The 23,494-nt window shown below is 66.8% G+C and overlaps 2 protein-coding genes across 10 annotated transcripts in view; both read left to right on the top strand.

Moving 5' to 3' along the window:
* CTDSP2 (CTD small phosphatase 2) overlaps positions 1–5,007 on the top strand; it is a 72,912-nt gene extending 67,905 nt beyond the window's left edge. For all 8 annotated transcript variants that reach the window (XM_075901717.2, XM_075901716.2, XM_075901712.2 and 5 more), the window contains 4 exons: positions 221–277; positions 743–835; positions 1,055–1,240; positions 2,357–5,007. In XM_075901717.2, coding sequence (XP_075757832.1) covers positions 221–277; positions 743–835; positions 1,055–1,240; positions 2,357–2,482 — 462 coding nt within the window. In that variant the 3' untranslated portion in view covers positions 2,483–5,007. The remainder of the gene's footprint in view (positions 1–220; positions 278–742; positions 836–1,054; positions 1,241–2,356) is intronic.
* Positions 5,008–7,817: 2,810 nt separating this feature from the next.
* On the top strand, positions 7,818–21,842 carry AVIL (advillin). Of its 2 annotated transcripts, none has more exons than XM_075901720.2 (20): positions 7,818–8,036; positions 9,823–9,902; positions 10,533–10,607; positions 11,256–11,452; positions 11,712–11,820; positions 12,570–12,680; positions 12,959–13,164; positions 13,481–13,559; positions 14,058–14,156; positions 14,274–14,427; positions 14,600–14,700; positions 15,681–15,818; positions 15,926–16,084; positions 16,684–16,863; positions 16,981–17,126; positions 17,202–17,346; positions 17,851–18,039; positions 19,760–19,828; positions 20,576–20,707; positions 21,069–21,842. In XM_075901720.2, exons 2-20 carry the CDS (start codon positions 9,837–9,839, stop codon positions 21,180–21,182), a joined length of 2,469 nt encoding a protein of 822 aa, XP_075757835.1. In that variant the 5' UTR covers positions 7,818–8,036; positions 9,823–9,836; the 3' UTR covers positions 21,183–21,842. The 2 variants fall into 2 exon arrangements, with proteins under 2 accessions (XP_075757835.1, XP_075757834.1); XM_075901719.2 differs by lacking the exon at positions 7,818–8,036 and adding an exon at positions 8,482–8,640.
* Positions 21,843–23,494: the final 1,652 nt, after the last annotated feature.

Raw genomic sequence — 23,494 nt, 5'->3', positions numbered from 1 at the left:
ACTGTGTCGTCTTTAAAACGGCGGCGCTGCTTAAAAACGAGAAACGTTTTTCTTTTGTATTTAGAGGCCCCCTCGTCATCTGCAGCCCAAAGCCGCTGCCTTAGCTCGCGCACCAGTCCGGCGCGGGCTGGGCCTGCCCCCCGGGGGTGCTGGGGGACCCCTCGCTGCTTCCCTTCCCTCTCGTGCTAATCCCAGCCCCCTTGCTTCCTTCCCCCCACAGCCCATCAACAATGCGGACTTCGTCGTGCCTGTGGAGATAGAGGGGACCATGCACCAGGTGAGCGGGGCCCTCTGACGGAGAGGGCAGGGCGGCCATCTGGATCCGGCCCAGGAGCGGGGCCCCTGGAGGATCTGCGGAAGGCCACAGCCCGGTTCAAGTAATCCAGGATAGGCTGTTACCAGGCAGCACGGCCTATTCTTGGTTACTTGTTTCGGGAGGCGGCCGCTGGCGCCGGAGGAAGAGGGGCCGTCGGGGCTGGGGGAGAGGAGGGGTGACGGGGACCCGGCTGAAGGCCCCTGTTGGCAGCAGCGATGAGGACGGGGCTGTAGCCGGGGCCCCTTGAGCTGGCGCCCGACGGACAGCTGGGGACCACGTTCCGTCTGCTTGAGAACCAGCCCCAGACGAGTAGGAGGCCAGCGGATGCAGGGAGCCTGAGCCAGCCCCCACCCCCCAGCGGGCTGTCTCCCCCCCCACCCCCGGGCATCTCTCCTGCCCCCTGCTGACGCCCCCTCCCCTCCCCAGGTCTACGTGCTCAAGAGGCCCTTTGTGGACGAGTTCCTGAGGCGGATGGGGGAGCTGTTTGAATGTGTCCTGTTCACGGCCAGCCTGGCCAAGGTAAGGGGGGCTATGGGGGTGCTCCCCACGCCGCCAGCCTGCAGCGGGCACAGGGGGCGTGGTGGGGGAGGGGTTCTCTGCACTGCTAGCTAGGTGAAAGCGGGGGGGGGGGTCTTTTGAGCTAGCCCAGCTGCTCCTGCTGGCCCCGGCATAGGGGGATGGCAGGGGCCCAAGCCCCCCTCCCCGTCCCGCTCTGAGTGCACCCCGCTCTCTCGGCAGTACGCCGACCCGGTGACGGACCTGCTGGACCGGTGCGGCGTGTTCCGCACCCGGCTCTTCCGGGAGGCCTGCGTCTTCCACCAGGGCTGCTACGTCAAGGACCTGAGCCGGCTGGGTCGGGACCTGCGCAAGACGCTGATCCTGGACAACTCGCCGGCCTCCTACATCTTCCACCCGGAGAACGCGGTGAGCCCCCCCTTCCCCCATCCCCGGGGGCGACAGCCGAGCCCTTGGAGGATCTGCCTGGCCCTCCCTGACCCCCCGTGATGGGCCGGGCCGGGTCTAGGCACAGCTGAGGGCTTCTGCTCAGGGCGAATTGCTCAAAACGCGGGGCTCCTTGCAGCCCCAGACCGGAGACCTTCCCAAACAGGCCACAAACCAGTCACACCGAGCGCTCCCGCTGCCAGCCTGGCCAGCCAGAAGCCTCACGAGCAAAACCCCTCAGACATCCCAGCTCTCCCTGTGCCCCAGTCAGCCCCAGGCCTGCCCACAGGTGAGGGGTTATAGACCCCGATCTCACCTCCCCCAAACGGGTTCTTCCGGTCCCTAGAAACCAGCCAGTTCCCAGGTCAATTTACACTCTGGATCTTACCCAAAGATCACGCTGAGCCAACCCTCTAGAATCTAACATCTAAAGGTTTATTACTAAAAGAAAGAAAAGGCTGAGAGGGAGGTTAAGGAAAATCCATCACATGCACCGAATCCCCCAGTTCTCGATGCAGGCTCTTAGCAGAGATGTTCCAAACTGCTGGCTTAAAAGTCTCTGGTTACATCCTGTGTCGGGACGGGTCCACGGTTCTTCCCGGCTCGTTGGTCCCTGCAAGGCTGCATCTGGGATCAGGAGCTGAACTCGAGACCAGATGGAAATTGCCACGTAGCACTTTTATTCCTCCCCTGACATCTTCCTGGCCAGAGCAGGTCACATGGTTCAGGGATCTGTCGTCCTTTCACATGCTTGCAGGTAGCCAGACACATTCCTCCAGGTGTGTCTGGCACTTGGAGATCTGTGATCCATGGAGCCTCGCTAATTAGCATAGACATTGAACGAACATTCCTCGCCCATTGCTCTGCCGCAGACAGACAATTTCCCACCATCAACCCAGAGTCCATGGTGATAACTCCGCATGCCGGTATTCGACACGCACGTGAATGGCACAGCCAGGCTCAGGAGAACACGAGCTTTCCTGTGACACCCGCATGGCCCCTTTAGACAGACTTTTGGGGCAGCCCCCCATGGGTGCAGCGGTGATCTGTGGAATCCAATAACGGGACCCCCCCCCTCCCCGTTCCTGGCTCCCGCAGGTGCCCGTCCAGTCCTGGTTCGACGACATGGCGGACACGGAGCTGCTCAACCTCATCCCCGTCTTCGAGGAGCTGAGCGCCGCCGAGGACGTTTACACCAGCCTGGGCCAGCTGCGGGCGCCCTAGAGCCTCGGACGGCCCCTTTCTGCAGGGGACTTTCACTCAGTGCCTTCGCTGCCGCCCGGGCCGCAGGGCGGAGATCTCAGCCCGGCCGGGCGGCCCCCCCGCACTTGGACTCATAAACAGGGCTCTTGACTTGACCGGTGGCCGGGCTGGGAGTGGATTCCGCAGGGAGGCCTGGCTGGACGATGCTGCCGTGGGGGGGCGTCCCAAGAGCCCCTCACTGCCCCGCGGGCTGCTCTGAGAGTAGCTGCCTCCTGCCAGGGCCATGCCCCCCGCCGTGCCCAGTGCCGCCTGCCAGCATCTTCCCTGGGGCTTCCTAGCCTGTGTCTTACTGCTGGTGCCGGGGGTGGGCCGGAGCCCCGCCTTTGCCATCTCCCCCTCCCAGCATCTCCCAACGTGGAGCCACTGAGCCAGTGCCCGTAACCCCCCCCCCCCCCACACACACACACGCCTGGTGAGGCCTCCGGGGCTGGAGCCTGGCCTGTCTGGGGTCAGCCCCCCTCTCCTTGGCCCTCAGCCTGCTCCGACCAGCCCGGTGGGGCGCGTGGAGCCGTCTCCGCAGAGCCGCCCCGGCTGGGTCCCGCGACCCAGCAGCTGCTGGCGCCCCGAGCTGCCGCGTGCCGAGACTCGGGCCACTTGGCTCCGCTGGCTGCTGAACGAACGGGTCACTTGAAACCAAAGCCCCACTCCACGGCCCCTGCGGGGGGCGGCCCCATTGGACACGTGCCCCGGCAGCACGCAGCAGCGCCCCCCAGCACGGGGCCCAGCGCGCAGCCCTGCCTTACCGCTGCCCTCCAGCCCGACCCAGCGGCCTGCCCGAGGGGCAACCGTCCGGCCCATGCCCGCCGTGGGGTGCCAGAGGGGTCGGGCTCCGCAGGGGTCTAGTGGACAAGGCCCCGGGCTGGGTGAGGCCTTCGGCTGCCCTGGTCCCTCCACTTCGGGAAAGGCCCCTTGGCGCTGACCCCCACAGGGGACGAGACTTTGGCACCAGCCCCCTCCAGCCGCTCTGCGCTGTGGCGGCTCCCCATGTCTCTGGCCACCAGCTCTCTCCCCTGGCCGGCCCGGCGAGAGGGCCCCTGCGCCGAGTACCAACCTGCAGCGCCGGCGCCGCGCTCCGATCTCCCGGCGCCGATGCCCCGGTGCACCCCCAGCATGCGGGAGCCCCCCGAGTTCCCCAGGCATCGGCCAGGACGGAGTTTGTGGCAGGGCGGCGGCCGCTTGAGTCAGCGCTGGCTGCTGGACGCTCCGCCGCTGGGCGTGGGCACCCGCCGCCCTTCCCTGCCCACGCCTCCCGCCCGAGGCCCCGGCTGCCGCTCTGCCCTACGGCATGGGGGCCTGGCGCACGCTCGCCAGGCTGCCTGTGCTGGGCTGTTACAGCCTCAAGTGCCATTAGTGCCCGTCTAGGGCCTGCCTTGTTTACCGTGAGCAATAGCTGGGGGGAGCCGAGCCGGCTGCTGCCCGGCCCAGGCTGCCCCCTGCCAGGCCTTGCCCTCCCGCCGCCCGTCCCGGGACGCTCTGGGGTCACTGCCAAGCCCCAGACCCAGGAGGGCACCATGGGACCAACGCTCTGAGCCCCGGCCTGGCTGGATCCTGGGACAGCCTCCCCCTCCCCCTTCCTCCGGCCTTTAGGGAACGCTGTTTCCGGGCCTGCTGGGCTGGCAGCCTAGACTTGGGGTCGGGAGACCTGGGCCAATGCAACCCCGTCTCCCTGGCCTCACTAGCCAAGCTCCCTTCTAGGGGAGATCTTAGTTACAGCCCGGCTGTGCCCGGAGGGGCCCCTGCTCTGCACATTGTAGAGGGAGGGAGCCGTGAAGTACCAGGACAGATGGGGGGGGGGAGCCCCAGCTTGTACAAAGCCAGGTTTCCTCCCCCTGCCCCCCAAATTCCCTCCCTCCTTGGGAATGTGACTCTGCCCTGTTGAAATCTAGGCTCCCCGGGTGCCTGTCCCCAGACGGGGGTGGCTTGACATGCCCCTTTTCGGCTGTGAAATCGGTCCCTGGGTTTCTTCTCTCCCCTGGTAAGAATCCGGGGGGAGCTGCCACACTCCTGTTTCGGAAATTTCCAACGGGTCACTGCCCACCCCCGGGGCACCTCCCCCAGCACCCGGTCTAGTCCCACTACGATCCCTCGGCTGCTGGCTCCACCGGGCCTCTGCCCAGTTATGGGTGCTGCGGGAGACCCCCACGCGGTGTCCAGGCCATGAGCCCGGCTCGCAGCCCCCAGGCCGGGGGATTCCAGCAGCCGGCAACCCCCCCCAAAAGCAGCCTCGGAGCTGGGCACCTCTGCCATAGGCACACACTCACCAGCTGCCTCCGGTTTGCCTTTCCCGTGGGGCCGCGGTGAACCAGCCCCATAGCTCTGCTCAGGCCCCACCTATGCGGTGGGCTCTTGCGGCGGGAGGGGGGCGTCTGTGCACGCCGTGCCCCCCCCGGGCGTAAGGACGGGTTGCCGTGGTGACGCGGTCACTGCCTTTTGTTTGTTACACTTTTGTCTTATTCGAAAGAGAAAAAAACCAAACTTGAAGCTGACGCCAGCGTCTCGGCCTCTTCCTGGGTTTGGGATCTTCGTCTCCGCGGCGATTCCGGCTCGCGGGTCCCTGGCTCTGCGCGAGCGGCGTGGCGGTGCCCCCTGCGGGCCCGTGCCAAGGGCTGGGAGCTGCAGGCGGATCAGTCACGGCACCCTAGAACGGGGAGGGGCCATCGAGTCCCCTCCCGGCAGGACCTGCCCCGTGGAGACCAGGCAGAATATCCGCGGCCTGGGGACGCAGCAGGGAGCCGCAGGCAGCCTCCCGGCTTGGCCGCCCCCCCCCCCCCCGGCCCTTTCGTTTCACAGCTTCCTGCGCTGCCCCCCACCACGCCCGTTGACCAGTTTCTAGCCAATGGGAGGGCATGACGCGCTGCCCCCTCAGGCTGCTGTTAACCACGCGCATGGCCCCCTGCAGCTGGAGAGGCTGCCTGAGAACCTGCCAAGCTGCTGGCTGGGAGTCAGTCAGGTAAGTCCCCCAGCCAGAGCCTGCCTCTGGCACCCAGCCCCTCCCTCCCCCACCCCACTGCCCCCCACCAAACCCAAACTCTCTGCCCCCCTCCCAGACCCTGCGCCCTAGCCCCCTGCCCAGGTCACACCCCCAAGCTCCTGCCCCCCAATCCGTTGCCCCGGGTCACATCCCAAACCCCTGCCCCCCAGGTCACAACTGCCTTCCCCCAAACTCCCTCATAGACCCCGCACACCGTCCTGCGCCCCAATCCCACATGCCAACCTCCATCCCAGATCCTGCACCCCCTCCGTTAATATCACGGGAGAGCAGCCCTCGGCCACTTTCCAAAACCTTGGCATGGCCCCTCCCCCATCAAAAATGATTGCCCATCCCGCACCCCAGGCCCAGCTACCCTGCTCCTTGTCACACCCTTTTAGGTCCATGAAAGCTGCTCTCACGTCCCCTCAGTCGTCCCTGCGCCAGCTAAACAAACCCGATTCTTTCAGTCCCTCGGTCGTGTCTTCTAGACCGTCCATCCTTCCTGTGGCTCTTCTCTGGACCCTCCCTCCTACGTCCGGGTGTGGGCCTGGCCACCTAAATACAAGGCAGATGAAGGGCAGCAGGGGAAACTGAGGCGTGAAGCAGGGGTGTGTTTTGCTCACAGCAGCTGAGCCAGGAACGAGAACCCAGAGCCCCTAGGTCACGGGATGGAGCCGCCTGGTAGGCCACGCTATCGCCACGGAGGAGAAAACGGGGCGTCGGGGGGGAGGTGTGGCCGGGGGCCAAGGCTCTGGCAGAGGCCCTGGGGGTGGGAGCTAGAAGTCCCTGCCGGAGGCCCGGTGGTGCTGCTGACTCCTGGCAGGCGGGGGCTGCCCTGTTCCGGGCCCCGGGCAGAGGCTGCAGCGTCCTCCCCCCTCCATGGGATCGTGGCGCCAGGTGGGAGGTGCAGGGCGTGTGCTGGGAGCAGTTCCTGAGGCTCCATCCCGCACCCCGGGCCCGGCTGCCGCTGGGGGGTGGGGTCACCAGCCAGTCGATCGGGATCTCCCGGGAGATCTGTCAAACGCGGGCGCTTCGGCTGCCCCTCCCCCTACTGCTGCGCATCTCCTGCCCCTTGTCTTAGCGCTGCCCCCCCACCCCGGGAGCCTCCTGCTTGCTGGGCAGGGCGGGGAGACGAGGGCGGATGTCCAGGCGCCCCCTCCCGCCTGTATCCGATCTCAGAGCAGGGCGGGGAGACGAGGGCGGATGTCCAGGCGCCCCCTCCTGCCTGTATCCGATCTCAGAGCAGGGCGGGGGCACAACAGGACTTGGGAGGGAGTTTGCTGGCTGCTCTTGGGAGTGGGGGGGGCTGCCTTAGCCCTACTGCACCCCCCCCCCGGGGCCACCTGAGGTCAGCAGGGCCCAGTCAGAACCCCCTGCCCTACCCCCGAGCACCCCTCATCCAAACACCCTCCCACAGCCTAGAACCCCTCAGACACCCCACGCGCCTGCCCCGGACTCAGCGCAGAGCCCCCCTCGCTCTGCAAATCCCGGAGCCCAAGACCTGCCTTAGCGCTCGGTCCAGGCCCTGCGCCTCCCCGCCCCTGCGTGCAGCCAGGGGCCGTCCTGAGCTGGGCCAGGAAGTAGCCGCCGGCTTGAACCCAGGGCCGCTGAGCTGGCATTGGGGTGGGCAGGGCGGCTCCGGGCAGCCACACGGGCCAGGCTGCTCCATAACCCGCCGCTGCAGGACTGGTCCGCGTGGCCCCCGGCAGCGAAAGCCGCTTCGTTCGGCTGGGCCCAACGCGCCGGCTGCCCCTTCAAAGGGCATCCAAGCCCTCCGGCCGCGGGGAGGTCGGGGGAGACGCCCGGGGCCCTGCTCTGGCTGCTGGCTGATTCCACCTCTGCGGTTCACTCCCCCCTCCAGCCATTGCTGCAACCCCCTCCCCAGCTCGGGGATCAGCTTCTCCACCGCTCTCCAGCCTGGGGGCTGCGCTCGCATGCGTGACCCCCCCCCCCCTTGAATTATTAATCAGCCCAGCACTTTAGAAAAATCAATAGGAAATGGGCGTGGAAGGAGGCGAGGCCGGCAGTGCCTGCAGCGCACAGAGACACACACACACACACAGCCACACACACACACAGCCACACACACACACAGCCACACACACACACACACACACACGGACACAGCCACACACACACACACACACACAGACACACGAGGTCAGCAGTGCCTGCAGCACAGACACACACAGCCACACACACACACAGACACAGCCACACACACAGACAGACAGCCACACACACACACACACACACAGACACAGCCCCACACACACACAGACCCACACACACACCCTGCCGCCCCCTATGCTTTGAATAGGCACCCACAGCTGCTTTCCCTCTGCTTTGCCTACGGCGCGCGGGCGCCCGGGCTGGCACCCAGTGGCCGAGCTCGCCGACAGGTGGCCGAGATGCAAACTCAGGCAAATCTAAGGTGCAGGGCCGGGCGCGCCGGGTGAGGCGGCACTGGACTGGGGCGTGCGTCCGTGGCTGGCCCAGGCGGTCTCCTCGACATCCGCTCGCTGGGCAGGGCAGGGAATTCAGGTGAGTCCAGCTCGGGGCGGCGGTAGGGGCCAGACCTGCCGTGGGCTGGCGCGGAGCCCAGATCTGGGGGGGTGCGGTGGTGGGAGGGATGAGCCAGGATCTGCCAGCTGGAGGTACCAGGCGGGAGGGGAGGGTGAGGAATGGCCGGAGGGCTCCATGCCAAGTTGGTCAGTCTCAGTGAGCGGGTGGGACACGTGGTGGGGGACAGTCCGGTCCCGGCGGTTCGCCCAGGGGGCTCAGCAGTAGGAGACGCCCGCCTGGGGGACGGGGCATGGGAGAGGGTCAATGTGATGGCAGGAAAGGGCCGCCCGGTCTCTGCCAACAGCCCCGAAAGCAGCACATTCCCGGCTAATCAAACCCAGCTGCGGGTGTCCTGCCGCGGCCGCCCGGCTCCCTGGCTCAGGTTACTCCATCTGGCTTCCATGCCTGAAAACGGGGGGGGGGGGGGGGGGAGCGGTTCCAGTTTGGGCTGCCGGGAGCCCAGCCCTCCGAGCCACCCTCCTCCAGAGCCCGCAGGCCGGGCGTGGCCCTCCCTGCAGCACAGCAGGCAGCGTGGACACAGCAGGGCCCACGCCCAGGCGGGGAGAGATTCCCCGGGAGGCTTGTGAGTATCCGCAGGGTGCCCGTGGGTCGGAGCCCTGCTGGGTGGCCTGGGCAACTCCCCCATCCCGGAAAAGGGCGGGGAGGCCAGATGCTCCCGGCCCAGCCAGGACACTGGCGCTGCCTTGGGATCCTGGTCTCTGGGGGGTTTCTCTAGGGCCGGGGTGGGGAACCTCAGGCCTGGGGGATGGATGCAGCCCCCAAGACTCAGGGCTCCCCCCAGCATGGGGGAGCCCGCGCTGGTGCTCCAGCCCCCCTGCTGCCCCCCATGGGACTGGAGCACCCAGCATCTACTAGCCTGGACCCCCCCAAGCTCTGGGGTGGGAGGCGCATGTGGGGCGCGTCTCAGCCAGGGAGGGGGTTGGTTCTTTGCTTCTCACGTGTGTGCGGCCCCTGACTGATTTTTCTGTGGGTCAGCGCCCTTCCCCCCCCCACCCCACGGCGGTTCCCGGCCCCACAGCGGTTCCCAGCCCTGCCTAGGGTGTGGGGAGACAGCCCACGGCTTGGAAAGCTGCTGGCTCCTGGGCTCCACCCAGGCCGGGCGGGGGGCGGGGGGCGGGGGGCTGTGCCGTGTGAGTGCGCCGTTCAGACGGATTGTTTTGGGTGGCGCAAGGACCGGCTGGGTGGGTCCCCCCTGCCCCCACCGGGTCCATCTGCTGCGGGGGGGAGGGAGGCCCCGGCTTGCTGGCGAGCGGAATCCCTCCTTAAAGGGGCCACGGAGCCCTGGCTGACGTGACTCGGGGAGACGTGGCGGGGGGGGTCCGGAGGAGCTGGTGCCACGGGGGAGCCCCAACCGCCAGGCACTGGCTTGTAGCATCCCGGGGGGGGGGGGAGGGGGCGGCGTCAGCAGGACTGAGGTCCGGAGATGGTGGGGCAGACCCCGGTGGCCCAAGACACCTGGGGCGGGCGGGTCCCTGCCTGGGTGGTGGCAGCTGCTTCGCCCTGGATCCGTCCCCTGCACGGGCACCCACGAGCATCCCCGTGGCCAGGCAGTCGGGGGCGGGGGCTGTCTCGTGCTGACGGTGCCACTCCGGTTCTATCTCTGCGATTGGGGGGTCCCCCCCAGCCTCCTGGGGGCGGGCTGCCCCCTTCGGCCCTTGCCTGCCCCCCCCCCCCGCGGGCGGCTGGTCTCAGGCAGGCACATGGGGGGGCTGCTCCGGGCCGACCCTCGTCTCTTGCCCGGCAGGTCCGCAGGGCGCGATGGCTCTGAGCAGCGCCTTCAAGGCTGTTACCAACATGCCCGGCCTCCTCATCTGGCGGGTCGAGGTGAGCGGGCGCGGCTCGGGCGGGCTCCCACCGGGGGCTGGGACCCTGGGGCAGGAGGAAGGGGGCTGGGACTGGCTGATGCTGCCGGTGGGCCCCGGGCGTTTCCTTTCCCCGGGACGGGGCGGTGCCCTGGGCTGATCCCAGCTCTGGTGCTTTATGCTCAACGTCCCCTCCATGCGGCGCCTGCTGGAAGGACGGTTCCTCTTCGCTGCCAGGCCCGAATGCTGGTGCTGGCATTGCGGGCTGCTGCCGTGCCCCGCCCCAGAGGTGGCTGCAAGCCAGCGATGGACGTACAGGGCTTCCATAAACAGCCAGAGGTGGCTGCGGCCAGTGGTGCATGGAGGGGGGGGTTCCCCTATAAACAGCTGCCATGCCCCTCCCCAGAAGCAGCCGCACCGGACTTTGATTTCCTGTTGCCAATCGGGGGCTAATGCTCGCTCCCGACTCCAGGCATCCATCCAGGGCTCCCGGCTGGCAGCCCCTGGGCTCGGGCCAGGGAGAGCTGGGCTGGAGACGGTGCTTTCACCCAGGGCACCATCAGGGGAGCGGCTTGCGGGGCACCCGGGGGGCTGTTGTGAGCCCCCTGGCTCGTGCCGGGGCAAGTCTCAGCGCACTTCTGCCTCCTCCCAGAAAATGGACTTGGTGCTGGTGCCTCCGAAATCCCACGGCAGTTTCTACGAGGGCGACTGCTACGTCCTGCTCTCGGTGAGTGGCCCCAGCCCGGGGCCCCTGCCACCTCGTGCCGGCTCCCGCGTGGGGCGGGGCCCCTGTGGCTGCATCCGAGCGAAGCAGAGTCCGTGACGCCCCCAAATCCCGACAGGTTGGGACTCGTGCCAGGAACCGGCACTGGAATCGGAGTGATGGGCCCTGGGTCTCTGCTTGAACCCTGACAGGCGTGGGGTGCACAAGCGGATCGGGGGGGGCTGCTTTGCCAGGCTGACTGGCCCATTTCCTCCCTCTGCTTCCCTCTGCCCTGGAGAGCTGCGGAGAAGGCCAAAGGCCATGCAAGGAGGGGAGGAGAGGGAGGGGCAGGTAGCTTTGCAGCAATAGGATGACCAAAGGAAATGCCCTGTGCGATGGTCTGTTAGTCTGCGGAACTCCCTGCCACATGATTTGGGGGCTGGTTAGGATTCGTGGCATGAGTGAGGATTCAGCACGGAGGGTTTGTTCCTGTCTGGGGGCAGGCGCTGACCAGCCGATCTCCGGCTGGGGGTTCAGGTGGCGAGGTGTCAGGGAGAAATCCCTCCTGCCCCATGCAGTGCAGAGCAGGGATCCAGGCGTGGCAGGCCGGATGCTGGTCTGAGCGGTGGGGCAGAGGCAGGGCTCACTCCTCCGGCTCTGTCCCTGCTGCAGACCCGGTGCTCGGGCAGCGGCGTGGCCTACGACATCCATTACTGGGTCGGGGAGGGCTCCTCGCGGGACGAACAGGGCTGCGCCGCCATCTACACCACCCAGCTGGACGACTACCTGGGCGGGGTCCCTGTGCAGCACCGGGAGGTGCAGCGCCACGAGTCGGACCTCTTCAGAGGCTACTTCAAGCAGGGCGTCATGTGAGTAGGTGGCCGAGGGGCCCTGGTCTCTAGTGGGTCTGACCCTCTGCTCCACGGGGCGCCGGCTGCCCACCCCATGGGGGCGTCCCTGCCCCCACGTGGGGGCATCAGCCGGCAAGCGGTGCCAGGAGCCATGGGCACGGCTGACGGGGCCGTGCTTGTTGGGGTGAGGAGGGGGCTGTTGTCCGCATGCACGTCCGCCCTTCCTGCCCGGCGCCGTCCCTGCCCCGCTCACCCGCCGCCCGCTCCTCTCACCCAGCTACAAGAAGGGCGGCGTGGCCTCCGGGATGACGCACGTGGAGACCAACGTCTACAACGTCAAACGCCTGCTGCACGTCAAGGGCAAACGGACCGTCACAGCCACCGAGGTGAGTCTGGGGCCCGCAGCTGAGCTGGCCCGGGCCTGGGTCACCACCTGGCTCCCGCCAGGCACTGCCGACCCCGTAACCCTAACCCGAAAGGAGAGCTTAAGAAAACAGGGACTTTTCAGCTTAGAAAAGAGGAGACGAAGGGGCGATCGGAGAGAGGTCTATGAAATCGTCACCAGTGTGGAGAAAGCGAAGAAGGGGAAGTTATTTACGTGTTCCCATCACATAAGAACGAGGGGTCACCAAAGGAAATGATTAGGCAGCAGGTTTAAAACAAACCAAAGGACGTTTTTCTTCACGCACCGCACAGTCAACCTGTGGAACTCCTCGCCGGAGGATGTTGTGAAGACCAGAACTTTAACAGGGTTTGGGAAAGAAATAGATAAATTCATGGAGGTTGGGTTCATCAATGGCTGCTATTAGCCGGGATGGGCAGGGATGCCGAGCATAACCTCTGTCGGTCACACACCAATTCCCGGATCGGTTCCCTCCCTCTGGGGCACCTGGCATTGCACAGGACTCTGGGCTGGATGGACCTTGGGTCTGTTCCTGGCACACCCGGTACCATTTCTTCCTGCCCTGAGGCCGGTGCCCCTGCTGCCTTGGCGCTGGCCTGGTCCCTGCCTCCACCCTCCCAGCATCCGCAGCCTGGCGGCTGCCCCATTGCCCCCCTACCAGCCTGGCGGCTGCCCCCTGCCCCCGATCCTGCACTGGCATCCTCAGCGCCTCCTCTTGGCTCCCGGGTGCAGGTGGAGCTGAGCTGGGAGAGCTTCAACCTGGGCGACGTGTTCCTGCTGGACCTGGGCAAAGCCATTCTCCAGTGGAACGGCCCCGAGAGCAACACCAGGGAGCGGCTGAAGGTAGGAACCGGACCCAGGCTGCCCCCCTGCTCCCTCTGCTGCAGGGCAGAATCCCCCTCCCCCCGCATCTGGCCTGGACCCAGGACCCCGCAGCCCCTTCCCCAGGCCAGTTCTCACTCCTCTCTCCGGAGACCCAGGCTGGGGGTAGGAGGGTCCTTCCCCATCCCCATCCCCTTCCCAGCGGTTCAGACAGCTCAGGGTCTCCGGGGCGGGGGGAGGCGTTTGCCCAGTGCGCTGCGGGGCGCCAACGATGGCTCTTTTGGGGGGGTTTCCTCTAGGCCATGCTGCTGGCCAAGGACATCCGGGACCGGGAGCGCGGGGGGCGGGCGGAGATCGGGGTGGTGGAAGGCGACCAGGAGGGCGCCAGCCCGGAGCTGATGGCGCTGCTGGAGAGCGAGCTGGGGGACAGGCCGCGGAGGATCAAGCCGAGCACCCCGGACGAGGCGGTGGACCAGCACCACAAGGCCAGCGTCCTGCTGTATCGGTGAGCGGGGGCGAGGGGCGAGCACGGAGCCTCCCCCGGCCCGCTGGGCGAGGGCGTTTGCCTGGCCTGCTCCCTCGCTGCCCCACCCCCCGCCTTTCCCTCCCGGTGGGTTTGGGTCCCTGGGATCTTCCTCCGCTGGGCACGGGGCCCCTCGTACGCCCGGCGACGTCACAAATCCAGCAAGTCTGTGTCCTGGCTTGGCTGCGGCACCGCCGGGCCGAGCGCAGGAGGAAGGGTCCTCGGAGCCCAGGGAACGTTCCCATCGGCCCCGACCCACCCAGCCCCGCTGGGAATCAACCCGCCCTCCTTTCTCCAGCGTCTCGGACTCCGGAGGCAAAATGCAGGTGCTGGAAGAGGCCGCGCGGCCGCTGGTGCAGGACATGCTGAGCCACGACGTGAGCGCGAGACGGGGGCTCCGGGGCATCGGCAGGACGTTCTCCGTGGGCGGTTTGAAACCCACCCTGGGGGGGTCGCTCCCGTCCCCCCGTTTCACCAGCGCCCTCCTCTGCGCGCCCGGCCACGCGGGCTCTGCCCTGTCTCCCCCCGGGGCTGGAGCCGGCGTCTGGGGTCCCCGAGGGCTCTGCTGGCTGCCCCGTGTCGGCTGGCTTCCCACGCTGCCCTCTGGAGACGCGGCGGAAGGGACGGCGGAGCCCAGCCCGTCTGCCAACCCCTTTCAACCCGGCGGCTGGATGGTTCCGTGCACTGGGGTGCAGCCAGGGCGCCCCCAAACCGGCCTGGGGTGCGCAGCAAGCTCCCCCTTTCCTGCTGCCCTCGATTGGATCCCTCTGCCCATTAATACCCCCCGCCCAGACCCGCCTCTGCCCCTTACAGGACAAGGCAGCCCCCCCACCCCCCACCCCGGCCAATCAGCAAGCGCGGCTTTTCCTCCCCAGGACTGCTACATCCTGGACCACAGCGGGACCAAGATCTACGTCTGGAAGGGGAAGGGGGCTACCAAGGCGGAGAAGCAAACGGCCATGGCCAAGGCTCTGGTAGGCCCGAGGGGGCGGGCGGGGGGAGGGGGGGGAGTTTGGGGCCTGAGGTGACAGCGGGGGGGAGGGGCAGGGCCATGCTGCTGACGGGCGCCTTGCCGCTCCCCCCCCCCGTAGGAGTTCATCCACATGAAGGGCTACCCCCCCAGCACCAACGTGGAGTCGCTGCACGACGGCGCCGAGTCCGCCATGTTCAAGCAGCTGTTCCAGTCGTGGGCCGGCCGGGAGCAGACGGTGGGGCTGGGCAAAGCCCACAGCATCGGCAAAACGGGTACGGGGGGGCCTGGCGGCAGGGAGACGGGGGGGGGGGAAGGTGGCTGGTTTCCGAGCTCTCCCCCCCCTCCCCTGCCGCGGTGCGGGGAGACGGCGCCAGGCTGGAGGCCACACGCCGCCGGCCGCCTCCCGCCAGGTTGGGGCCCAAAGCCCGGTGCTTCCTCCCGCAGCCAGGGTCAGCCAGGAGAAGTTCGACGCCAGGCTGCTGCATGTCCAGCCCGCGCTGGCTGCCCAGGAGCGGATGGTGGATGACGGCGACGGGAAGGTGGAGGTAGGAGCCCGAGAGCCGCCCTCCCGGCACGACGGCCGGGCCGGCTCCTCCCCCCTGTGCCTGGCCGCGCGGGGGGCTCGGCGGCACCTGGGGCTGCAGGCGGAATGCCCCCTCCCCCGCTGGGATCGGGGCGCCGGGCCCCTCTCTCCGTGGGGTGCTCAAGTGGGGGCGTCCCTGGGTGCCGGGACTCGCGGCGCACACAGAAGACACCGCGTAGCTCACGTCCCTGAGTGGTCTGTCCCGCCCTGGTCAGGTCCCAGAGCAGGGGCGTGCGCAGGTCTAAAAACGTGGTGGCTGCTTTTGGAGGGCCACTTCCGGGCCCCTCTTGCCAGAGGACTTGGCTCTCCCTGCCTGGGGCAGCTCGATCTCACCCAACATCAAAGGTCCATCTGGCCCAGCGTCCTGTCTGCCCACAGCGGCCAGCGCCAGGTGCCCGAGGGAGTGAACAGAACCGGGAATCCTCATGGGATCCGTCTCCTGTCACATTTCCAGACACACAGAGGCCAGGGACCCCATCCCCGCCCATCCTGGCTAACAGCCACTGATGGACCCAACCTCCATGAATTAGCTCTTTTGTGAACCCTGTTAAAGTCCTGGTCTTCAGCACATCCTCCGGCGAGGAGTTCCACAGGTTGACTGTGCACTGGGTGCAGAAAAACTTCCTTTGGGTTGTTTTAAACTCACCCCCATGACCCTCGGAGCGGGCCTATCCCACCCCAGCCAGAGGAGCTGGCCCCCTGCCCAGGCCCGAGAGAAGTTCTGTGCCCCTACTGGTTGGGGGTGGGGTGGGGGTCGTGCCCCTGCTTGTCCTCCAGCCCTAGAGGGAACACGAGCAAAGCCCCCGCTGCTGTGGGTCTGGGTGGGGGCAGGGGTCCTGCTTTGAAGGCCAGGTCCAACGCCCGCCCTCACCCCGGGCTGAGCCGGCGCCGCAGCGCCACGACTCCCACGGTAACACCCCTCCCCCCACCCGGCGGCGCTAGGTCTGGCGGATCGAGAACCTGGAGCTGGCGCCGGTGGCGCCCCAGAGCCACGGCTGCTTCTACGGCGGCGACTGCTACCTGGTGCTTTACACCTACGCCGTGAGCGGCCGGCCCCGCTACATCCTGTACATCTGGCAGGTGGGTAGGACCCGACCCCCCGTCTCCCGCCTACGGGGGGGCCCCAGAGCAGCTCCCCCCCCCGCCCCGGGGCACGGCTCTGAGCCGGCTGCTCTGTGCCCGCCCAGGGGCGCCACGCCACGCAGGACGAGCTGGCGGCCTCCGCGGCCCAGGCGGTGGAGCTGGACCGGCAGCTCCAAGGGGAGCCGGTGCAGGTGCGCGTGAGCATGGGCAAGGAGCCGCGGCACTTCCTGGCCATCTTCCAAGGGAAGTTTGTCGTCTTCGAGGTACGGCGGGGCCGGGCTGGCTTGGATTTCCCAGGCGCCGGGGCTGGGGCCGGTGCTGTTCAAACTAGAGCGAGCTGCCGCGGTCAGGGCCTCATTGCGCCCGGGGCGGCGCACACACTGAGCCAAAGGCAGCCTTGAAAGGGCTGTCTAAATGGACGAAGAGAGGGAGGGGAAACTGAGGCACAGAGCAGGGTAAGGGACTTGCCTAAGGTCACCCGAGAGGTCAGTGGCAAAGCTGGGGGTGGAACATAGCCGTCCTGAGCCCCACACCTCAGTGCCTCAGTTCTGGGGGGGCAGAGTCTCCCTCCCCCCCTCCCCCAGCCCCTTGTTAAAGCAGCCTGGTAAAGGAGCAGTAACCGGGCAGGGGCTGGCGTGTTTCACGCGTGAGTATTTCCCGTCCCTCCGGTTGGCCGGCGCCAGGCCCAGCTGTCGTGCCCCCCAAGCCCTCTGCAGCGTGAGGATCCCCCCATCAGCTCTCCCCCCGCCCCACGCCTGCCCATGCATGTCTGCACCCATCCGGCACCACCCAGCCCCGCTCTCTCGGGGGCCTCCCTGGGGCTCGGCTCAGCCGCCCGGGGGCCGCCCCCCCTTCCCTCTAGGGCGGGACCTCCAGGAAAAGCGGCCGCGCCCCGGAGCCCCCCGCGAGGCTCTTCCAGATCCGCGGCACGGCCCGGCACAACACCAAGGCGGTGGAGGTCCCGGCGCGCGCCGCCTCGCTCAACTCCAACGACGTCTTCCTGCTCCGCACCCCGGCGGAGCACTACCTGTGGTACGGCAAGGTAAGGGGGTCGGGGGCGGGGGTCGGGGGCGGGGGGGGGGCGGGGGCGAGCCCACCCCGGCGGGCGTCCCTCCCCCGCCACCGCCCGCCAACGCCCGCTCTGCTCCTTGGCCGCCAGGGCTCCAGCGGGGACGAGCGGGAAATGGCGAAGCAGCTGGCGGCCACCCTGTGCAGCGGCCCGCAGGAACCCGTAGCCGAGGGGCAGGAGCCGGCGGCCTTCTGGGACGTGCTCGGCGGCAAAGCCCCGTACGCCAGCGACAAAAGGTACCCGGGCGAGGCGGGGGGAGGGGGCGGCGGGCGCCGGCGGCGAGGCTGGCTGACGGCGCGGCGTGTCCACAGGCTGCAGCAGGAGGCCCCCGATCACCCGGCCCGGCTCTTCGAGTGCGCCAACAAGACGGGGCGCTTTGTGGTGACGGAGGTGACCGACTTCGGCCAGGAGGACTTGAGCGAGAGCGACGTGATGCTGCTGGACACCTGGGACCAGGTGCGCCCGCAGAGCCAACGCCAGCCCGTGGCCGGACACGAGCCGCTGAGAGAACCTGGGGGGGGGGTTAATTCACGCCACGTCAGCGGGGGCAGCGTGCGTGGCCCGGACGTGGGACAGCCGTGGGGGGCGGGGGCTACAGCTCAGGGCTGAGGGGTCCTGGTGGAGCCAGATGCCTGGCGAATGACCGTGGTGTTGGGCTAGCGGGGGGTTGGGGGGCGGGTGGAGCTCGGGGTGGACTGGATAAGGGGGGGCTGTGGGTCTGGATCGAGAGGCTGCCCCTGCAGAACTCTGCGTTGCTCTTGGTCCCACAGTGCCAGGCGCTTCTCTTGTTCGCTGGGCCCCAAATTCACCCATCCTGGGCTGAGCTGTGTCCGTGCCTGGCGGGCTGGAGCTAGGAGCCGCTGGCTGGAGGCTGGACTCCCAGCCGCGGTGCTACGGGCTCGGTGGTGGCCCGTTCCTGGCTGCTCCGCCTTGCCCCCAGCCAGCGGTTTCCCCTTGCAGGTCTTCTTGTGGCTCGGGAGGGACGCCAACGCCGCGGAGAAGGCGGCCGCGCTGGCCACGGCCCAGGACTATCTCCGCACCCACCCCAGCGGGAGGGACGCCGACACGCCCATCCTGGTGGTCAAGCAGGGCTTCGAGCCGCCCAACTTCACGGGGTGGTTCGGCGCCTGGGACCCGCACCAGTGGAGCGTGAGTCTGAGCACGTGGGGGGGCCGGGTGGGACGTGCCCCTCGGCCGCTCTGGGTGAGAGCACCGTCCCGCCGCAGCTCCCCCTCCTGCCCCCGAGGGGCGAATGAAACGGATCCTTAGGCACACAGCGGCGTCCCTGCCCCCCCTCCGCTGACTCCCAGGCCGCTGGGGGGCCTGGCGGCTCTGGGGCTGGCCTCTGTACTCAAGCCCCCCCCGTCGGCTCTCCTCGCGCTTGCGTGGGAACGCTGGAGAATTTCACGCGGGGAGGAGAAAGTCGAGGCTGGTCCCGAGAACTGGTCACTGGTTCCCCAGCAGCCCCGGGGGCGAGCAAACAGGTTGTGCTTTAACACCGCCCCACACAAACACCCAGGAGCAAAGGGCGGCCGCTACCCTGGGGGGCAGCAACTTGGGGAAAGGTGGGGCGGGAGGGGACGAGCCGCTGCCCGAGAGCTCCCAGCAGGAGGCCCTGGGCAAAAGCTCGACCGTGATCCCGGCCTGCGTCATCAGCCGCGTCTCACGGCGGAGCAGGGCGGTGATGTTCCCGCCTGGAGCGGCCCCTGCGGGAAGCCCCCGTCCCCTTGCGGCGCCAACAGCTCGAGAAGGACGGTGAGAAAGCAGAGACGGGCCGGGAGAACGAGCCAAGGGCTAGAAAAACCTGCCAGACGCGAAGGGCTCCATCGTAACGAGAAGACGGGGGGGTGGATTGGCCTATACGGCCCCCACGGCGGGGACAAATATTTAACAAGGGGCAAGAGCCGCCCGATCTAACACCCGCCACTGGCTGGGCGCTGAAGCCAGACACCGTGCGACTGGGCTGAGGGTACGTGAGCGCTGGAACCCCCTGGATGCGATGGGGCCTCCCAGGCGGCCGTGAAAACGGCCAGTGGAGGCGGGATCTGCTGTAGGAATTATTGGGGAGGCGGATCTTGGCCTGTGGCCCAGGGCAGATGAGAGGATCACGGTGGTCCCTTCTGGCTTGGGCGTCCAGCTGACAAGCCTCTCGCCTCAAGTCGCGTCCGCCTGCTGCCTGGCGGGAGGGGCGCTGGTAATGGCGGGGCCGGGCTGCACCCCCTTGGGGCACCTCCCCCTCACTGGGGCAAGACACTGCCTGCCCTGCTGTTGCTAGGCCCTGGCTAGTGGAACTAGTGGGCCTGGGGCACCTTAGACCAGTGGTCCCCAACGTGGTGCCCGCGGGCGCCATGGCACCCACCGGGGCATTTATGTGCCCGCCTAGTGACCAGGGCCAGCCCGAGCCAATCTTGAGCCCCGGGCGCCCCAAAAGGTTGAGGCCCACTGCCTTAGACCCTCACCAAACTGTACAGAACCATGCGCTTCCGTGGGCAAAACCCACTTCCTCAGATGAAGCGGAGCGGCAGTAACAGAAACCAGGAGAGCTAGATAATGGCAGAAGACCTTCCTGTCTATTGTAGGACCTGTGTTAATGAGGCTACTTAGGCGGGCTGGGTGTGTCCCATTCATAGCTTCGGACGTGGAAATGCGGATATTAAAGGCAGGGGAAATTGGCTTTGTAGTGCGCCAGGGATGGCTTTAAGCCCAGGGTAACGGTATAGCTAAATTCCAGTTCTGCAGCCTCGCTCTGTGATTGGTCAGGGAAATTCCTTGGTGCGTTTCGATCCACGCCGCTACAGGTTGGCGTGTTACCGTTTTGGACCTGGCTACGGGGGAGCCGTGCGGTTCTCAGCTTTGTGTGTCCTTGCAGGAAGGGAAGACTTACGAGCAACTGAAGGAGGAGCTGGGAGACGCGTGTGCCGTTGTCAGGATCACAGGCGTGAGTTGCCGGGGCGGGAGGTAAAGCGGGGAGGAGACGAGGCGGCTGGCACCGGATGGGACTCAGCTCAGTTGGCCAAAGATGGGGACGCTGCCCAGGAAGCAAACTGAGCACACGCCTGCCCCAGGGTGGGACGCGGCCCCTGCCGGGTCGGTGGCATCGCGCATGCGGCTACTCCCTGAACTCTGTGCCCCTCTGCACAGGAGTCTGCCCACAGCCTGGCTCTCAACGCCCCCACCCTGCCCACCGGCTCTCTCCTGCCTTTCTCAGTCGAGCCCTCGGGCCGTGCAGCTAACGCACTGAGCCCCGGCCGCCCCCGTGAATCACCTCCAAGCTGCTACCACTCCACCCCCACGTGCCGGGCCCTGCTCCTGGGCTCAGCGCGCTGAACCAACCGCCTCCTGGCACCTTCCAGCCAGAGGGAGCCCACCGCACCTGGTCCAGGGCCCACGTAGGGACGTGTTCACCTGCCGGAGAAATGCAGCCACCTCTGGGGGCGAGCGCTGCAGCCGTTTGACGCGGCCCAGTTCCAAGCACAGCCCATGGGGTCTCGTATCTAGACAGACCTCAAGGGACTCTGCAGGGAGGCTGAATGTGGGATCCCAGCACTATAAACTCCCCGGGCTCTCTCGTGGGCTCCCCTTGTTGACGTAGGAGCCAAGGCTCAGGGCAGAGAGAGGCAGGTGTCTCCGGGCTCACAAACGTGTGTGACAGGCCCTGGCCGTTTCTCCTCCCCGTGCTGCCCAGGATCTGAAGGGGACGGCGCTCACTCCAAGCCCCGGGGCCCAGAGCGGCGCCGCCGCGCAGACCTACCCTCTGGACGTGCTAACGAGCCAGAAGGATGAACTGCCGGGAGACGTAGACCCCGCCAAGAAAGAGGTGAGTTCGGAGGGACCAGGTTTTTGGGCCCCGATCCTCCCGGGGTTTAGCCCCCCAACTCCTACTGATTTCAATAAGCACCCAAGCCCCTTTGAGAACCAACCCTGGTTCTTGCTGTCTGCTGGGCCTGCTTCGAAGGTTTCAACTGACTCGGTCAACTTCCGTCTCCTCTTAGTGGGTAGGCGGCAGCCACTCAGCTCTCCGCCGAGTCCTGTCCCAGAGCCCCCTCGGCTGGGCAGAAAGGCAGCCCGGCTCCCATCCAAGCGGGCAGCACCCACTCCCCGGTTCCCCCCAGGCTACTGCGCTCCCCGCCCCCGTCCTGCCTCTGCTAATCTGCTCACCGTGGCTTCTCCTTTCCCAGAATTACCTCTCCCCGCGGGACTTTGTGGCCGTGTTTGGAATCGAGAGGGAAGAATTTGCTGCTCTTCCTGGCTGGAAACAGATCAACCTGAAGAAGGAAAAAGGGCTCTTCTAATGAAGCGGATGGTGTGCCCAGCCCGGAGGCGGAGACTGGACCAAGCCCCACTTCCTCAGTGTGGTACAGCCAGAAGCAAGAGGCCACGAGGGGTTGGGCGGATTTTTATTCTCGCAAGTATATTCAAACAGCTGATATTTTAGCTTTAGGCACACGGCGCTGGCCACTTCCTAGGGCTGTTGGGACACGGGTGGCACTGCAGCTTCCCCCGGCTAGCCCAGTGCAGGAGGCTGGACACCAAAATACACTTGAACCTCTTTAATCTGGCAACCCTGGGTTTGCCGGATTAAAGAGGTTGCTGGGCCAGGAAGGGCATGCGGGGGGGCAGGTATCCCCCGCTGCTTCCTGGCACCACCCCGATGCCATGGGAGCCGTGGGGAAAGCCTCTGGCAGAGTGCGTTGCTGCACGGCCGTTCCCCCAGCTGGCGGGCAGCACCGCACCACGGGTGTTCCCGAATGAGGGACGCGTGGCGGTTACAGTGTACGGAGGATCACTAGCTGTACCGACCGGGCCCTCCGGGTCGGTAATGTCCTCTCCCGAGCACCCCAGGCCCTGCAGCAGATGCTAGGGGCCGAGCGGCAGCTCTAGCAAGTCTTTTGCCTGCCTGTAGCCGCCTTGCCAGAGTCATTTTGAAAAATAAAGATGCAGCGTATGCCCCAGAGGCTGTGCCTTTAATGCTGGAGACCAAACAAGCTGGGGTGCAGAGGTGTGTGATTAACTGGGGTTTAATTCCCTCCTGCCCTCGGCCCTTCCACGTGGCTCTTCACCCCCATTTCCTCAGTGCCGTCTCTCCACTTGTGGACACGGAGTCTCGCCAGGTCCCTGGGCATGGTGGGGGGGCTGCACCACTCTCCCAGAAGGGGCGGGGCCTCAGGCGGAAGGAGGAGCCTGATGCTGCAGCAGCAATTTAAAGGGCCCAGGGCTCCGGTTGCCACTCCCGAATTTCCAGGCCCTGGGGCAGCTGCCCTCCAATCGGCAGGCCTGGCCAGGCAGTTAATCGAGTCTCCTGTGTCCTGGAATGAGGCCACAAGCTCCCCAGTGTCACCGCTGGCAGACAGTCCCAGAGCTGACTCCTCTGGACTGGAGGCAGCAGGGTCTCAAAATGCAGCCTCGGGCCTGGCTCCTGCTGTAGCACAGAGCTACCCGAGCAGAGAAATTCTGCCACACGTGGATCATGGCCCCTTTATCCCACACTGGAGCCGCCCACCCTGGGACAAACCAAGTGGTCACTGCTGATGGTGCTGGAGCAAAATGAAAGCCGCTCCAGGGAGCTAGCCAAGGGCCAGGGCCTAGCGGGCTCGGGTGGGTCTAGTAGGGGAGGGAAGCCACAGTGCTGCCCTACACGGGTATTGCCAGGGAGGAGATGGGAGGAAGGCCTAGCCTGGGCTTGTGGGAGTAGCTTCAGAGCAGCAGAGTGTGGGGTCAGCAAAGAGACAGCGCTCTAAATTGGGGTGGGCAGTAGGGATGTGAACTGTACCGGGGGTGCCTAGTGGGTAACGGTGAACCAGTGCCCAGGAGCAGGAGGCCAGGAGCCGGCAGCCCCATGTGGGGATGGCAGAACCTGCCGCCAGCCTCCCCCTTTAATCGGTTAACCCATTAAATGGGATTGTACATCCCTCGTGGGGCGGTAACTTTTTCGGGGGGAGCCACTCCAAGAACCTTGGTCAGTGATCACGGGCCCAACTTTTGTTACATTAATGGAGGAAGCGTGGGGTCTGGGCCGGAGCTTGGCTGCAGGAGGGGTCTGGGCCGGAGCTTGGCTGCAGGAGGGGTCTGGGCTGGAGTTTGGGTGCTGGAGGGGGCTCTGGGTAGAAGAGTGGGGCACAGGAGGGGCATGGAGTCTGGGACGGAGTTGGCGCTGAGGTGCAGGCTCTGGCCCTGGCCCTGGCCAGGAGGTGCGTACACAGGCAGCTGCCGGCCTGCAGCACCAGGGGGCGCTCACGCTGCCTGCCTGCCACGCTGGCCCCACACTGCTCCAAGCTGCCAGAGGCTGTGGGCCTCTGTGCGCTGCCCATGCCGGCAAGTACCGCCCCTGCAGCTCCCATTGGCTGGTTTCTGGCCAATGGGAGCTATGCGATGGAATAGGGGGGCCGGAACAGCCCACTGAGACCTGCTGCCCCCTCGCCCCACAGGCTGCACACGGACACATTTGCCAACAGCCTCCCGCCGTGGCACTTCCAAGAGCAGCGTGGCTGAGGCCACCTGAGTGCCCCACGGGGCTATGGGGCCTTTTCCTCCAGCCCCAGCTCAGGAAGTCCTGGCGAGGGGGAGGAAAACACTTGACGTTCTGGAACCAGCCCCCGGGCCATAT

This window comes from Pelodiscus sinensis, chromosome 31 (genome assembly GCF_052426305.1).
Source record: "Pelodiscus sinensis isolate ZL-2025 chromosome 31, ASM5242630v1, whole genome shotgun sequence".
In the NCBI taxonomy this organism is placed as follows: Eukaryota; Metazoa; Chordata; order Testudines; family Trionychidae; genus Pelodiscus; species Pelodiscus sinensis.
The sequence above is the reverse complement of the archived record's forward strand: the minus strand, read 5'-3'. Positions and strand labels throughout refer to the sequence as shown.

Coding starts and splice junctions, on each gene's coding strand:
- AVIL (XM_075901720.2), top strand. CDS start 9,837: ATGGCTCTGAGCAGCGCCTTCAAGGCTGTTACCAACATGCCCGGCCTC. Junction 9,903..10,532: donor TCCTCATCTGGCGGGTCGAG/GTGAGCGGGCGC, acceptor GCCTCCTCCCAG/AAAATGGACTTGGTGCTGGT. Junction 14,428..14,599: donor CCACAGCATCGGCAAAACGG/GTACGGGGGGGC, acceptor TTCCTCCCGCAG/CCAGGGTCAGCCAGGAGAAG.